This window comes from Drosophila teissieri, chromosome 3R (assembly GCF_016746235.2).
Source record: "Drosophila teissieri strain GT53w chromosome 3R, Prin_Dtei_1.1, whole genome shotgun sequence".
Lineage (NCBI taxonomy): Eukaryota > Metazoa > Arthropoda > Insecta > Diptera > Drosophilidae > Drosophila > Drosophila teissieri.
This window is the reverse complement of record NC_053032.1, coordinates 30,521,088-30,537,096: the sequence shown is the minus strand read 5'-3', so window position 1 is coordinate 30,537,096 and position 16,009 is coordinate 30,521,088. Positions and strand designations below refer to the sequence as shown.

The 16,009-nt window shown below is 44.4% G+C and overlaps 1 protein-coding gene across 3 annotated transcripts; it reads left to right on the top strand.

The window, feature by feature from the left end:
• The first annotated feature begins 5,667 nt into the window (after window positions 1-5,667).
• On the top strand, window positions 5,668-16,005 carry LOC122621364 (J domain-containing protein). 3 transcript variants are annotated; one of them, XM_043799204.1, is made up of 5 exons: window positions 5,668-5,711; window positions 6,336-6,468; window positions 9,407-9,508; window positions 13,135-13,251; window positions 14,434-16,005. In XM_043799204.1, the coding sequence occupies exons 2-5, from the start codon at window positions 6,382-6,384 to the stop codon at window positions 14,674-14,676; spliced, it is 549 nt and encodes a 182-aa protein (XP_043655139.1). In that variant the 5' UTR covers window positions 5,668-5,711; window positions 6,336-6,381; the 3' UTR covers window positions 14,677-16,005. The 3 variants fall into 3 exon arrangements, with proteins under 3 accessions (XP_043655139.1, XP_043655137.1, XP_043655138.1); XM_043799202.1 differs by having other exon boundaries at window positions 13,135-13,290; XM_043799203.1 differs by lacking the exon at window positions 5,668-5,711 and adding an exon at window positions 5,793-6,273 and having other exon boundaries at window positions 13,135-13,290.
• The last annotated feature ends 4 nt before the right edge of the window (window positions 16,006-16,009 follow it).

Below are 16,009 nucleotides of genomic sequence, written 5' to 3'. Positions count from 1 at the left end.
AGGGTCTAGTGGGGCAGAGGCCGCCAAATGGGCAGGCCGCAGGTGCGAGCGGGACGGCCCGAGATCCTCAATTCTCCACGCTCTCTCCACGATCTCTCCACGCTCTCTCATCACTCTCTCTTCACTCTCACTCGCCGTTCTCTGCCGCTCTGCTGCCGCCGCTGCTGACGTCTGCTCAGTTTTGAACGTTAATCTTCGTCGCGTTTCAAAACTTGTGTTGCTCTCGTTCCGTTCTATTCTACACGGAGAGAAAATGCTATGAAAATTGGACAAGAACTTTTAACTTTGACTATATTTTCTGTACTACAAACAAGTACAAGGCTGTGAAACTGTAAATAATATCACTATATTGTAGTAGAGTAAGAAGTAAGGGACCATTTTTCTCAGTGCAGTGTTTCTGTTTATTCTTCGAGCAAATGTGAAATGTGAATGCGAATGAGTTCGCTCGCTAATTGTCCGCCTGTTGCAATTTCTTCGTTCGACCAGGCGAGTGCAATTAGTGCGGCTGCCGGACGTCTGAGGCACGTCAGAATGTGAAACTCCGCCGTTGAGTGCCACCCCACCCCCCAGTCACCATCTCATATGGTCGGTACTCCCCAAACTCCCCATACTGGGGGCATACCCCCCTGCTTTCCATACTCCCCGTCGAAGACCCACGCACTTCTCTCGTCAATGTGCGTGGAGCTATTTTGGGTGGATTTAACAATAGACGGAAAAAAGAGGCAGCTATGGATGAAGCTAGTGAAAACTGCGGACTTGGGGATACCCAAAAATAGAGATTATAATTAAACTATGGAGTTTTCATTAAGAATTTAGTATACGACCTTCCAAAATGTATATGTAAGTGGTAACAAATAGCTTAGAGTTTTCATTAAAAAATAAGTATACGACCTTCCAAAATGTATGTGTAATTAGTAACAAATATCGTATACCCTTGGATTTACATAGATTTTAAATAGTTTTCATTAAACTATTGCTTTTTAAATGCACTTTTCAATGCAACTTAACTGGTTTCCACTCAGCCACAGGAATTTACGACTATCTCCATGAGCTCCTGCTGTTTTCCCCCTTTTCCACGTTTTGTTGTCCAATAAGCCCAGGCAACCCATCGATACCCTCTGTGGGCAAACAACTCTGAATCGAGCGGAATATATTGGGCTGATCCGGCTGGCCATTTGGCCGGGCGGCATTTGACGCCGTCTTTTCCTTTTTCATGCGCTTTTCTTTTTCCATCATTTTGTGTTCGCTTTTTCCGTTTTCCTTTTTCCTTTGGCGTGGCCAGCGTTTGACGTCTGAGTGGAGGCAGTGCATCACAGCCAGCGGGGCCTGTACAGGGTGCCTTGTGGCAGGGGCATCTGTCGGAAGATGCCCATCTCAAGTGATTTCACCTTCTGCCTTCTGTCTTCTGTCCGAATTTAGATTTCTGATTGCCGATTTCAGATTTTGTGCTGATTCCGATTTGGATTTTTGATTAGCGAACGCTTTCAATTCAATTGGCTGGCATTTGGGGGCTTTAGTTTTGACAGCGATGTGCGGACTTCCTGTATGGCATCGCGGACTGCACAAGATATATGAAAGACAAGTGTTTCGAACGGACCCCCGGTTTTTTCCCCAAAGCGCTGTGTAAACAAAGCGCCAAGCACACGCAAGACGAATATTCTAAAATTAATTCTCGAAAATGTCTTTTCAGCTCGGCAAACGCAGCGACAAGATGCGGGACAAATGCCTGAATATAGATACATCCAATGGATGTGTCTCTGATGAGCAAATGCAATTATGTGGCATGGCCATAGGAGGAGCAATAGGATGCTGGGTAATGAATAGAGCCACGAAATAGAGCAGCAGCAACTCCTTCGTATTCCCCCCTCGACGGTCCTGTTCTGCATCTGTGTGTTTGCATGTGGAAAACCACACTGATGACAGACAAGCCACGGCAGAGAAAGCCAAAGGATAACATGAGATAACACACATCAAAAGCCACTCAGACACCCTCACACGCACAGCAGGGGTCAGGAATATAGAACGTTATCATAATGAACAAGGGATATAAGGAAAATGATTAATATGCCATCGTCACTATTGTGGTTTATTCAGAATTCTGATTTTAGAGCTTTCCATTTTGAGGTGGAATGGATGGAAGTAATACAAGGAACACACTTTTAATGCACATTATTCGAATGTGTTTTAAGTGGAGCTATATTCTTGGAGCCCTCTGTGGATGCACGCATATGTATGTGCTCCCCACACCAGCTGCTCGTGATCCTTTTGGCGACGAGAAATCAGCGCTCAAATATGATTAATAAGTAATTTCTTTGTCAACAAGTGACTGGGGATGGCCTGCTATGACGACAGCGGCGATAACGACAACGACAACGAGAATGTGAACGAGTATGGAACGACGCCATGGAAATCTTTAATAAAATACATGCATAAATAAATTATAGGGCAAACAGAGGCGAGGAAAACAAACTGCGTGGAGATGAACCGCTCTGAATGGAGGCGAACTGGTAATAAAACAAAGCGGTGACGGCGCAGATACACATTTGCACAGATACACAGATACAAGATACAAAGGGGTGACATGTGCAACCGGGGCGTGACCGCACTTCCCTTTTTCCGGGCTTATATACAGGAACCACTCCACACTGCCATTTCCCAGCCGCTTTTCAGAGCTTCTTGGCCTTGGCGTTGCCCTGTGTATTTCACAGTTGTAAATTGCACAAAGTAAATGAAGTGCTTTTTATTATAAGCCAACAAGCTAGCGTTGCCTGTTCTTAGCAGAGAGAAAAATTGTAATGAAATGTTGAGCTATTCGGTTATAGGAGAAGGAGTAAAATTCAAGGAGTAAAGTTCAAATTAAACTTACAATATGTGCAGTTTGCTCTGTGTGAATAGGTATAGGTATTGAATTGATTGCCCATTTTGAATATGTTTTTCTTTGTGTGTACTCCTCCTACACCGCGCTTTTCCCTGTGTCTCGAGTTTTCCTCGAATGCGGCCCGTTTGCCAAGTGTCGTTGACTCTCGCTGACCTAGAGGGAAAAGAAAACCAAGGGAAATGCCTTGCCAAGATTCATGTGTAGATGATTCTGGGAAATGAAGAAAGTTTCAGACTCGACATGCAAAAGCGGAAGGCCCGAAAACGATTTCTGTCAACTTCTGGAGAATTTCCATTGCCTGCCGTCCATTAATTGAGCTGTTGCGGGGCTGGCTGGGAAATTGGGGGAAATCGGGGGAAAAGCAGCTGGCAATCGAGCATTGTAGAGCTCAGATGCGCCCGCACTCGACTTGTTTGACTTGCGATTTTCCTTTTAACTGAAGCGAAATGCAGTTAGCAGCAGCAGCAGCCGGAAAGTGTAGAAAAAGACAAACACCCGGATGGCTGGAAGTGGGTGGATTTTGGGATGGGTGTTTTAGGAATGCAATTCAGGGGAAACTAAAGCGGAAACTGCAAACACTAGGGATTCGCACAGCATACTTTTAGGTGCAGCTTGGCTGGAAGCAATGGAATGTCTCTAATCTGGTGGCCAACTACTGCAACTACCACTACTACTACCACTACTACTGGAGCTGGCATGCATAAATCTGCAGTGGCGAAGAATCTCCGGCCGGATTGTCTGCCCCGCACACCCTGCGAATGAGCAATTTCCCAGCAATTCTTTGGTCGTTGCCAATGTTTGCCCTCGCAAGCACGCTGCGGAAAATGTTCGCTTATCGGAATCCTAGTGGGTCTCAGCCCTCGCCGCAGAAGAACACTGCAAGAAACTAGGCATTAGGTGGCTTGGGCATTATTTCAAGACACACTTTGATAGCTGAACCATTTCTACATTTGAGTGGGTATAAAAGATATGGCACAACGCCTTGTATTTACTTGGGTATAGACTATTTTGTATACTTATTAAATGTGCTTACCATTTCTCCCAGTTGAAAAAAAGCTTAGAGTGGCTTCGCCCAGAGGAGTGGCAGGGGTAGCTGGTAGCTGGTAGCTGCAACTGTTCTGGCCAAGAAGGTTTATCATCAAGTGCACGCCGCAAGCTGAAAGAGTGGGTTGCACTGGCATATTTGCTAAGTATTTCGCATTTGTATCTGTGCCAGTGGTCGTATCCGTATTCGTATCTGTATCTGCAGCTTGCTGCGGGCTGTGGACAGTGAACAGTCGAAGCGCAAATGGAAATAAATAGTTGCCCTGCTCTTTTGTCTAATTAAAACGTTTCATTTCGTTCCAGCTCCATTTGTTGACGTCACACGCACAGGGCACGTGTGTGTGTGAGCACACGCTGAATCTGAGTTAGTAGGGTATATTGACTGCCTGGAACGGAAGGCCTCCAGGGGCAGGACCTCAAATTTGTATGCTCTATTTGAAATAAAATACCTTTCATCTTTGAAAACCCGCCACAATATATTCCTGAAAGGTAAATATTGAATATCGAAGTTACTGAACCTCCAATTATTGGATATCTTTCAGTCGACGAGCTTGCCCCAATCGATTTACTGGTACCGTTTCCTCTTCTTCTCTGTGTGCGTGACGGACAAACGCACGGGCGCACTTTTCCGCAGGCCCTCCCTCCCCACTCGGCCCCCGGGAGAACCCAACGTTGTGGGCTGGTCAAATGGTTTCATCTTCATTTGGTTCTGGTCCTGGTCCTGTTTTTCTGGCCAGACACATGTACATGTGCCAGGCTGCTGGCTGCTGGTTTCTGGGTTCTGCTTCGCCATTATGATGATTTATGAACGGAAATCATTTTTCGCCCGGTGCGGCTTTTCTGGGTGGTCAAGTGGGTGGGTCTAGGCCTCCACTTGGAGGTCCTGCTCCGCCCCGAAGTATGCAACAGTTTTCAATTTCGTTTCCGTTTGCTGCAAACTTTCTCTTCACACTCCGCTGGCTCTTTTAATTTGAAAACCAATGCTGCTCTGGTTCGGTTGTTTTCAGTTCGGATTCGCATTCGTTCGCAGTTCGATTTGACTTCATTTGGGGCAAAAGTTTTCTCGAGCAGCTGGCCGCAGATTGATGAGTTTTCTTTTTCGGGTGGAGCATTAATTTCCCCTTAACAAATTTCGGCAAACTTTCTTCTGCAGCGGGGAGATGAACATGTTTCGCTCAGGCCGTGGCATGCAACAAGTGGCCATGGATGGCTGAATTATGGCACGATGGTTTTTTATAGCAGAAGCTCTGTTTGCAAAGCTTTTCAGTGGGCTTTTGGTCGCGATGCATTTGTGAGGACAGCAACCAGGCAGCGCAGCTTTAGTGCTTAAAGTGCAAGCATTACTGTTAGGAAAATGTAAGCCGAGCGAAGGAAAATATCTATAAATATGAACGCTCAAAATCTGAAGACCCACTTTAATAAAATATATTTTAGATTTTGGGTTTTTGTTTGTCTTTTGCTTAAGGGGATTTCCACAGTAGCAATAGACTGGTGAGTCATGGCTGCAAACAGGTAAAGTGGTAAAGTCAAGTTGTGGGATTCCACTGCAGTTCCAAGAAAGATGTACTTTCAAAACCCCGCTTACAAAGCTCGAAAAGCTCGGCTCGGCTCGTTCTGGGATTGGGATTGGGAGGCTGTGGCGCTTTTGAGAGAGAACTTTCCCCGTCTCCAAGCTCATCCAGTGCAATCCGAAGTGGAAAACGAGCGAGGCGAGTTTCGTGATGTGGCGATACCATCAGTTCGACTTTCGACGCGCTGCCAGAAACATCGTGAGCACCGCTTAACCAAAGTATATATTCAAGCAATATGTACTATATATGCTGATTCCCAGAGAGTGGGAGTTCGAGTAACTCAAAAAAAAAAGAAACAGAGAACTGAGAGGTTCTAGTGGCAGTCAAGTTAATGTTTAGTGCATTTGAATTGAGCGGGCTGCAATAAATAAACAACGTTTTTCCCACCGTTTACAACCAGTTGAAGCTCTAGAAAAACAACAAGTGAAAGTGCTTCCACCAGCCGCAGCAAAACAAACGAACAACGAAAAACCAAAACCCAAACCAAAAACCAAAACAAAACCAGATCTTTTAGCTGATTACTTGGCGATTTCGTTTTTGTGCATTTGTGATTAACTTATTTTTAGCAGCTAATTGTTCCAAATCGAAGGTCACGCAATCGCCAATCGGTGGCCTTAATTTTGATTCAGCTCGAATTCAACTCAGTTACCAATTTATTGTTGATCTTGCGCGGAAATATTAATAAAATAAATATTTAAACAAAACTGTTGTTCTGACTAAAAGCTTGTAAAAGAATTCACTTTCCCCCATTTGTTGACTGACAATATTGTTCCCGTTTAAGTAACAAACTATTTATCTTCTTTAAAAAATCATTTTATTAATTGGCGCCCCTTCCGATACAGAAAAATACATATAAATTCCCGACGGATCCCAGGAAAAACTGACGCAATGAGCGCCGTTGATGCTATAATCAATTACAAGCGCAGTCCCAACGAGGACTTCTACGGTCTGCTCCATTGCGATGAGAACTCATCGGTAAGTTGCCACAAGGATAGGAATCCTGCCACTATTTTGTATCTATGTATCTGACCATCCAACTTCATCCAACTTCCTCTGGAAACCTTTCCTCAAAACGTTTGCAGCAACTTTTGCTTTTCAGGGCTGCCCAACTCACTCGGCTCACCAAACTTTTCCTTCGAATTTAATTAGGGACTAATCGAATTGTGGCCTTCAAAAGTGCGCCTAATCGAATTCGGAGCAGTTTTGAGATGCGGTGGCTTAATTTAATTGCTTTTACAGGCCTTAAAGTCGAATTCCTTATTAAATGCTCGTGCAGGCAATGCAAACCTTCGCATGAAATCATCTATGAAATCAGATACAATTCGTGTGGCGTCTCAGCACCGAGAGAAACAGAATACTATATACCATAAAAGGTTACCATATGCCAGTGTGAGCTCTGTTGTTTATTTTCTCGCAGTGTGCCCCGAAGGCGAGAGGTTTGCTTTGAGAATTAGTTTCAATTACTCAGTCAGCCATCGTAGATTGGCAGAATTGGCGTTGATCCGCCGCCGCAGCAGTTGCAGTTGCAGTTGCAGCATCGAGTGCAGTTGAGTCACAGGTCCAGAGACTCACCATCCAGGGACTCACCCACCAGAGTTAAGAGCCCATCTAAGCCCAGCGATTGTGGGCTGTGCGAACTCCTGTCTGAAGAGAATTAACAAGCTCGGTTTTGGCAGGCAATCTCGGGCGGCTTAATGGCATTTACCCATCGGCAGACTCGACTCCACAGCCCTGACACTCATCCTGAGCTGTTACATTTTCTGGCTCAGCTGGCTGCCCAAGCGAAAGGTGTGAGAACGGCAGCTCTAATCAAATTTATTGGCCCAGAAAATACTTTTTGCTAGCTGTCGATTGCATCAGGCTGAGTGGGAATGGAATCTATTGAATTATGCAGGAGCTGCGGGAGCTCAAGTCCTGGAGTCGAGTCCTGGAATCGATTTGGCTGAGCATGTAAATAAAATCAAATATTTGTAGAGGGCTTGGAGGAAACCGAAGGAGGAGCAGGGGCACTAAGCATTATGGCGCGGCCCTTATCACGTAGCCCTAGATTTTGCCACCGACCCCTGACCCGCTGTCATTGTTTGCCAAACCAAACCATCTCTATCGTCTACTATCTATACTGCCCGACAATTATCTCGACTAGGCGCCCATTTCCCACTTAAGAATGCAGCCATGCCATTCTCATGCAGATTAGTCTGTCGGCATTTGCATACGCAAGCCAAACAGAGGATGGAGCCAGAGCTGCACAAACTTGAAATGTTTTCAGGGCTAATTTGCAGAGGAGATCTGCCAGCGATTCTGGCCATTTTAATTGGCCGGGTGCAGTCTGATGGGGGAATTAATCAAGTGGAAATTGAAATTGGTGCTGTTGATTGCGGCGACAATTTATTGGCTTGCAAGCCATTAATTGGGGCCATTCGATTGTGTGATGCAAGGTGAAGTACGCAGTGTGTGAACTTTCCCCTGCGATTCCTAGACTCCCAGCCATCTGCAAAGCCATCCCAGTGCTCGAAATTCAGCGAAAGCCTTTAGAACTGATTGCATTTGTCTAATTATAGAAAGCCGAAGGCTGCGGCTGCTTCTGCCACGTACACCCTGGCGTATGAGCAATATTAATTGCGCTGAAATTAATTATACGCACCGTTGCAGCGCAATGGTTGACACAGCAAATGGAGCTGAGCGCCATGCATGCAAGTAATCCACCTGCTGCTGCTGGAGGAGAAAACATCTGTGGGGAATGCCAACCATCAATTCTGTGAACATCATAGGGACACAGACTCGTATATAGTTTTCGAATAGCATGGTGACCTAAATATGTTTGCTCTATGGCAGCTGCTTTTTGACGTTTCCCCCGCGAACAATAGACTCGAACCCGAATGGAATAAAAAAGGGGACCCATGCTGGTCATTCTCATCTCCTTTCTTTTCTGTGCGGCTGCCTTCGTCCTTTGTGTGGCGACCGATGGTGCGCGAAAAGCCATTTCCATTTACAAGACAATAAACAAGCAGCTTTGTACGCCGAACACTGCGCAAAAAGTGTGTGTATTTTCGGGTGCATCTCTAAAAATGATGTGGCAGCACTTGAATTACAGTTTAAACTTTGTCTGCGTTTGGATGAAAAAGTTAGTAAGTTGTTTTAGCACCAAGGAGCCCTAGTTTGCCGCACTGTGCACTGTTAGCATCATCGCCACCATCGTCATCATTTTTACTTGTGGTCCCGAGGAAAGTCAGCATCAGATCATCGTTGGTAGCTGTCAACTTGTTGCGTTTGGCCGAAAGACACTTGGGCTTAATTAATAGCAGTTGTTTGCCAAGTGTCACAAGCCTTTTGCCAGAGTCAAGGACACTGACAAGTGAATTAATTTGGCAGCAGCATTTCAAACCCTCAAAGTTTTTCGCCTCTGCCCGCAATCCTTCCGCTTTTCCAGCTGCAAGTACGTAGTTTTCCCAACCCGCCGCAGAAAATAATGGCAAAAAGCGACAGCTTTTCTATTACTTTAAGTGGTGCTCAACTGCGCACGAACGTTTTTGCTCGTCAAGTTTTAATGTTTGCTTATTGTTATTTCGTATTTCGCTGGTTGGATGGTTGGTGGTTTGTAAAGAGGGGGGAGGGAATCTGATCCCCCCTTTTTGCGGGGGATTTGTCTGCCAGTGACAGCTTACCTTACTGAGCTGCGGTCTCCTTGGAAATCTGCAAGCCGCAGGAGACGTTCACATATCACTCGTGTCCTTGTTTGCCCTGCCATTATGTAATGTGTAATACACACAATTTGTATGCCGGAGAGGGCATTTTAAAAATGTATGCCACAAAATACTTAGTTAATTTGCATGGAAGTGAATTCATCGACGCAATTCACTTAGCCCGCCCGACTAATTTTGCCTTTTTTTTAATTTTGCCCCATTTTCCTTTGCAGCCCGAGCAGATCCAGGCCGAGTACAAAGTCCTGGCCCTCCAGTACCATCCCGACAAGAACTCCGGCGACAAGGAGGCGGAGGCCAAGTTCCAGCAGCTAAAGGTAGGCTAAAAGGCGAATGGAAACACGGGAAAAGATCCAAGGGAAAGCGCCCGAAATAAAGAAAATGGCAAGCGCTCCGGAATTTTACATATTTAATGAAGTTTCCAGGCGTGTGGCTGCTTTTTGGGGGGCGGCGACTGGGTGGGATGTGAACTTGACAGCCTGTGGGGCAATATGTTTGAGATGAAAGTTGCCGGAGCGAGCTTAAAATTAAAAGATGTTTAAACCTGATACTTATTCTGCTTAAGCATCCTGGCAGCAGGCGAGGTACTTCGAAGGTATTCGGATACCCAAGGCGGAATTTATACAAAATATATCCCTGATATCCGAGAGAGCTCAGGGAATAATTATCGGAAACACGCAAATCGAATTGCTTTTGGAATATAAGAAATATGAGGGATTTACATTTTAAATTGAACCGTATTTGAAAAAAGGTGAGAAAAAACCTGAGAAACTCAAAGTCTTCTTAAGCATTAGGGCGTTGTTTGAGTTGTCTCAAAATATTTCAACGGATTTTAAAATAATTATAAAGTATTTTTAGCATTAAATAAACTGAACTAGAAAATAAAAACCACGTTCTTTGTATATTGATACTTTAGATTCAAGGAAATCCAAGTTCAAGAAATTTTATGAAGTCGAATATAAATGAAAATGCAGAGTGCAGTGAAAGTAGAACTTCTCGGAAGTTGGTGGACTTTTAGAGCCGCACAAAAGGCTCGAGTTCAGTTGAGAACTTTCTGTTTCTGATCTTGATAAATGGCTGGAGTCTGTGGCAGGCATTTTCCTTGAAGCCCCACTGATAGTTTTCCCCTGATAGTTTCCTTAATTAGCTGGCGTCCCACGCATCTATTCAAAATCGTGTCTGTCGGTTGGCGATGGCGAAAGTTTTAAGCTGCATTGAACAATGGCTGCCCTTTGCACTCGCACTCGCACACACATGCACTTAACCCACTTACACACACGCACACTATTCAGTGGCACAAACACAAACACCTACACACGCACACACACACAGGCAGCCCGGCCTCAAATTGAATTTTCCAGGCTACAAAAGAAAAACAAGGCGGCAACGATGAGATAAAATAAATTACCCATACGAAATATATTTTTTGAAAACGTTTATTGATTTTCCTCATCAAAGGACCAATAGAGGCGGTCGGGGGAGGAAAAGGGGCGTGTCGGAACCTGACAACTCATTAACGTGTGGCTAAAAACGAAATTAAATTGATGTCAAGGGGAAAAGAGTGGGATGCCTGAGGTGAAAACAAGGCTTTCTGATGGGGGATGATGAGCCTTTTATGGAGTGGAAAACACGAAGGTAAAATTAGATTTCATCAGATTTTGTAGCTGAATTTACAATAATTGGGAGTAAGTAAAAAGGTGGCACTTCCTTGAATAACGGAAATATTATATTTTTTAGAGTATAAGTACACAGAACTATCTGCAAAACAAGTTAAAGCAGCTTTCTGGAATTAAAGACTAGTATGCATTTTATTTTAATTAGTTATTTGTAGAATTGCATTTCAGGGGCATTCAGTAGTGGGTTCAGACCCTAATTGAGTTTACTGCAGCTCCCTGCAGGTTGCTGATGTATTATTTTTTCCCATTCCTCGGCGAACACGAAGTTTTAACACACAGAAATAACAAAGGACCAAATTAAGGCGAAACGTGAGCCCTTCGCCCTTCAATATTCATAAGGGGCCTTGGTCCTTGGTTCGTCCTGCACTGGCCCTTTTCCCTGCCGAGTCGTAATAATACTTATAGCTCTTCGGAAGCTCCTCTGTCGCTGTCCGGCGGAGAAGGAATGCGCCGTACAATTTACGGCTCGTAATATGGAACGTGCGTGTGTGCGGCGCTCGTAAATGTGCCAGGATATGCAGGAGGACTTACCTTTATGGCTGGCCATAAAATAAAAACCGTGTGTGTGGGCCCAAGAAGCGTTTAACATGAAATGTTGAGATTCGGAGATTCAGAGGTCAGGATTCCTAGGCGAACATGTCGGCCACAGATTTTCACCGAGCAGCATGCAAATGAGACAGGACTTCATCAGCTTGGCATTCGCCTAACAACTTGCAACACAATTTTCAGCTGTCAAGCTGTCCCGATAAATGCCTCGGGATGTCAAGGAATACTGAAAGATCCCACAGTAACGAAAGGATAAACAATACGGCAAGGATGAAGGCACAGGATTGGCGTATAGAACTGCGTTCTGATTCTTGTCATGTGCAGATGAGCCGCTTCCGAACTGTTAATTGCCGTTTGCGAAGGACTCCGAATGATTAGCATGAAAAACTGCTAAACGATTGCCCTAATTGAAGACAAACAAACCGTTTGCCTCCAGGTTAGCCAGCTCCTTTGGATCCGTGGCAAGGGGTGATTTGCACCTCGTTTGCTGACCCACATAATCAGTGGGTAGTGAAATAATTGATTATCGTGTAAACAGGGCCCCAAAAGCCGGCGGAACAATAAAACAGCAGGCCAGCGATGAAATCTCAGAGCCTCAATTGAGCATGTGTGTAAGTGGATGTCTGTCTATCTGGGTATCTGGGTATCTGCACTGAGAGAAAAATGTAAGTGCTTTCACACTGATTTCAGTTGTAGTCGTGTCCCAAGAATGCAGCAATCCAAAGGATACTTCAATGGTCATACTGTTAGATATGTTTGGAAGTAACTTCAAATCATTAGGTATTTTGTTAGCACTCCCATTTTTTCAATATAAATACACATTATCAAATATCCAAAAACTTTTTGTGTGTATCCCTGTTCTCCTTGTGTGTTTTCAACACCCTTGTAACGTGTCGGTGTCTAGCGTTGTGGCCATAGGTGTATGTTGGGCCTGCTCGTAAAAGTAGTCAAGATACATATCGAGGCCCAGGCGAGGCTATCAAAATCACTTGAGCGTGCAAATATGTGAAAGCCTCTCCGCAGATGAGAGTGTGTGAGTGCGGGTATTCCCCGTTTGCCCGAGTGTGCTTGTGTGTGTGTGTGGTAGCGCCAATAAGTGTGCTATAGTGGGGCATATGAAATTGATTAACATGCAGGAGACCGAAGCAAGGCGGAAAATGATGGGTTGGCACCCGAAACCTGTGCAGCTGTTGATTTTGCACTTGAGCAAATCCGAATCCTGACTTTCGGGGGGCGTTTGGCTTTGCAGATCCACAGGGGGTGTGGATGTTGTGTGTGTGTGTTGCTGGTGTGCCCCTTTCATGTTTAGTTTCGAGGTAAATACATTATGGCTTGTTTTTCCTTACACATTTTGTGCTGCAAAATGGGAAATTGAAATTTCAGTGAATCTGTGCCGCAGATTATTCATGTAAGGAAATTTCTAATTTCGTGAGCAACAAATTCCAATGAAATACCGAGAACAGGGTCTTTGGAATTGGGTTACAAAATATTAGAATGCTCTTGATGAATTCCTTTGTGGCCTGATTGTATTACCCATGTGCATGGCAAGTAAAATAAAGCAACTGCATTTGAAAATGCAACTTTCATCGCTTCTTGTTTGTTTTGCACAATAAACATTCCCTAATTTGTTTGTACTTGTAGGGAGAAGGGTATTATATTTCAGTACTCAATAGCTCTGCCATATAAATCCTTTTAAAATGCATTATTTTGTATTTTCGCAGGAGGCCAAGGAAACCCTGTGCGATCCGGAAAAGAGGGCCATCTACGACAAGTGGCGCAACAGCGGCATCTCGATGAGCTACAAACAGTGGCTGGGCATGAAGGAGCATGTCGGTCAGGTGAGAAGATACACGATTGCCGAGAAAGTGGATAAAGAGGTATGCGTTATGGGCCAGGAACTCAGCGAACCAGAGAAGTAGAAGCCGCCCCTTTCCCCTTCCCCCTCACTCTGTCTAGCCCCCTCACTCCCTCTCACTTCGGCACGACGGGAGCCCCGATCCTTAGAGTCGTCCTTGTGTCCCGCTGCACTGCGTCAACGCTTGGCCTTGTTGTGGAATTTCCTTTCATTGGTTTGTTTGCCGGGCTCGTAATGAAATTTGTAAGCCAAGCCGGAGTTCATTTTTGCTGTAGCACAATTAACGCGATTATTCATTACCCACCCGCAAGCCACCCACTTTCCCGCCCACACGGCTCTATGGTAATTTCCGCTGCCGAGCGGAGCGGAAATTGTCGTCATCCATCAGCGGCTGACATTGTCCGGCTTTCAAAAGACGGGAGGGGGGTTTTTCGGCCCCAAATCCGCATTTGCAATTCTAATTTTCAGCTCGGACACCTAGCAAAAACTTCACGACAAACGGAACAGTCCCTTGAATTCTATAAAATTCCAGGGGGAAAATAAACAATACAAATTTCATTCAAGGTAGTTCATTATGAGGAGGGTGTGCTTTTGTTTCAGCTTTTGTCATGTAATTAAAATTTGTCATTGTGTCTTCTAATCTCCCGCAGAAGTTCCATGCCTGGGAACTCAATTCTGGGAGAGCAAGATGCTTCAGGAACTCAAACTGACTTTTTCAATTTATTTTGAATATGTATTTTACCACTTACTTCAAGCAGTGAGGTTTAAATCAAATTATGACATTTTTATTTCTTTGTTATTAACAATTTCCAAATGGCCAGTAGCTTACCAACACCGCAACTTTATTTCTCAATTCTAAGTGTTCCCCGTGCTATATAGAGCCAAATAGAACCCCTTTGCCCCCATTTCTCTCTGTGTCTCTCTATAAGCCCGCTCCTGAGTGCCCGATGAAATCCACCGAATGCCAACCTATCTTGAATGTGCCTCTTCATCCAACTCTGTGTCTGTGTGTGTGCCTGCATGCGAAGTAAACCAGGGCCAATGCACCGAACCAAAGTGCCTTGGTCCTCGACCGAAACCGCGGGAATTTCATCTAATTAAATGCCTTTGTACCCCCCAACCAAACCAACGAACCAACGAACCAACCAAACCAACCAAACAAAAGTCCATGCACTGGGTCACCCCCAAGACCAAGGATCGCATGCTGCCGGAGAGCGGAGGAGCAGCTGCCCAGGCACCTGGCTCCGGCGCAGGATGCAGCAGCGGTGGCCTGACCGCAGCCTCCCCCAACCCCGCCCACCGGCGGGCCTCGGAGGGCGGGGCGGCCTTGTACTACGGCAGTCGCAAGGGGGAGTGGGGCGGCGAGAACACCGATGTGGCCAACAAGTTCCGCAACTACGAGATCTAAGATGAGCAAGACGAGCGACGGCCACAGAAACGAGTTTCAATTTTAAAAAATATTTCAAGTCAAAGCGAAACCGAAGAGCGAGCAGGAGGAAACCCGAAAGTTATGCAATTATATCAAAAATATTCTGAAAAGGGAAACAAAGTTTATTATCGATGTGTAACTTAAGCGTTGCGAACTACAGAGCACAGATACTCTTATATAGATGTTTATAGGTGTACAAAAATATATCTAGAGAAAATGGTAATTAACTAACGTATATTTAAGTGAAAGAAACTGTAATTTCAATAAACTCCCCCGATGAAAAATCCCAGGCGGAGCGGCAAGAATTTTAAGTTGAGGTAATTAGTCAAATTTTAACGCAGTCATGCATATAAAATATACACAGCATATACTATATACTATATACTATATATATATTTATGTAATCAGTGTATTTGTATATCGATGTTTCAAGTACCATGAATGTACCCCCAAGACAATCCCTTGGCAGCAAACAAAACTAAACTAAAGCTAAAGCTAAAGCTGTAACTGTAACTGAAACTAAACTATTACTAACCTAGTGACAGTCTAGCGATTTACCCACCACGAGCCAGAAAATGAGAACCTATTGAAAGACATGGTAAAGCGAATTTAAACCTTTATACACACGACACATTTGCATAGTCAAAAAACGTAATCTCACTCGGTGTCCTTTTAACTGCAACATTGCGAAAAGCTCCAATGAACTGTTTACCCTACCTGAAAAATCATTTTCGCAGAAAATCTACAAAAAAAATGTGACAAAATATCAAAGAAAAATCAAAAAAAAAAAAAATCAAAGAAAAAAACAGAGAAATTTATATAAATGTTTTGATGGATAGAGCGGTGAACTTTTCAACTTATACATATAGCAGAGATTATTGTCATTATTATTGTACTATTACGCGCAGCGCAGAGAAATAATTACTACATAAATGTTGTTGCTGGATTTAAATGCATTACTTATACAACTACATATGCAGATCGTTTTAAGACATACTCTATTGAATTTATTCAAATACACACATATTGCGGATAGAGCAGACCAGGCCCACATCAGATCGGGACAGAAAGGAACAGAACAAAGAACATAGAACAAAGGAACAGCTGCAAGCCAAAGGCGTGACCCCGCGACCTCTGACCCCTTAGAAGGGGCGGTGGGCGGGGCTCCAGCTAGTACTAGCAATTACACATTAATTAGTGTTGGTTCCAACTTAGCTGGCGAATGTTACACGCAGCGAGCGAACAGATCACAAATAAATCAACTTTTTGAAAGGGGTTCCCACTCCTGGCGGAACCTCAGGTATTCAATCAC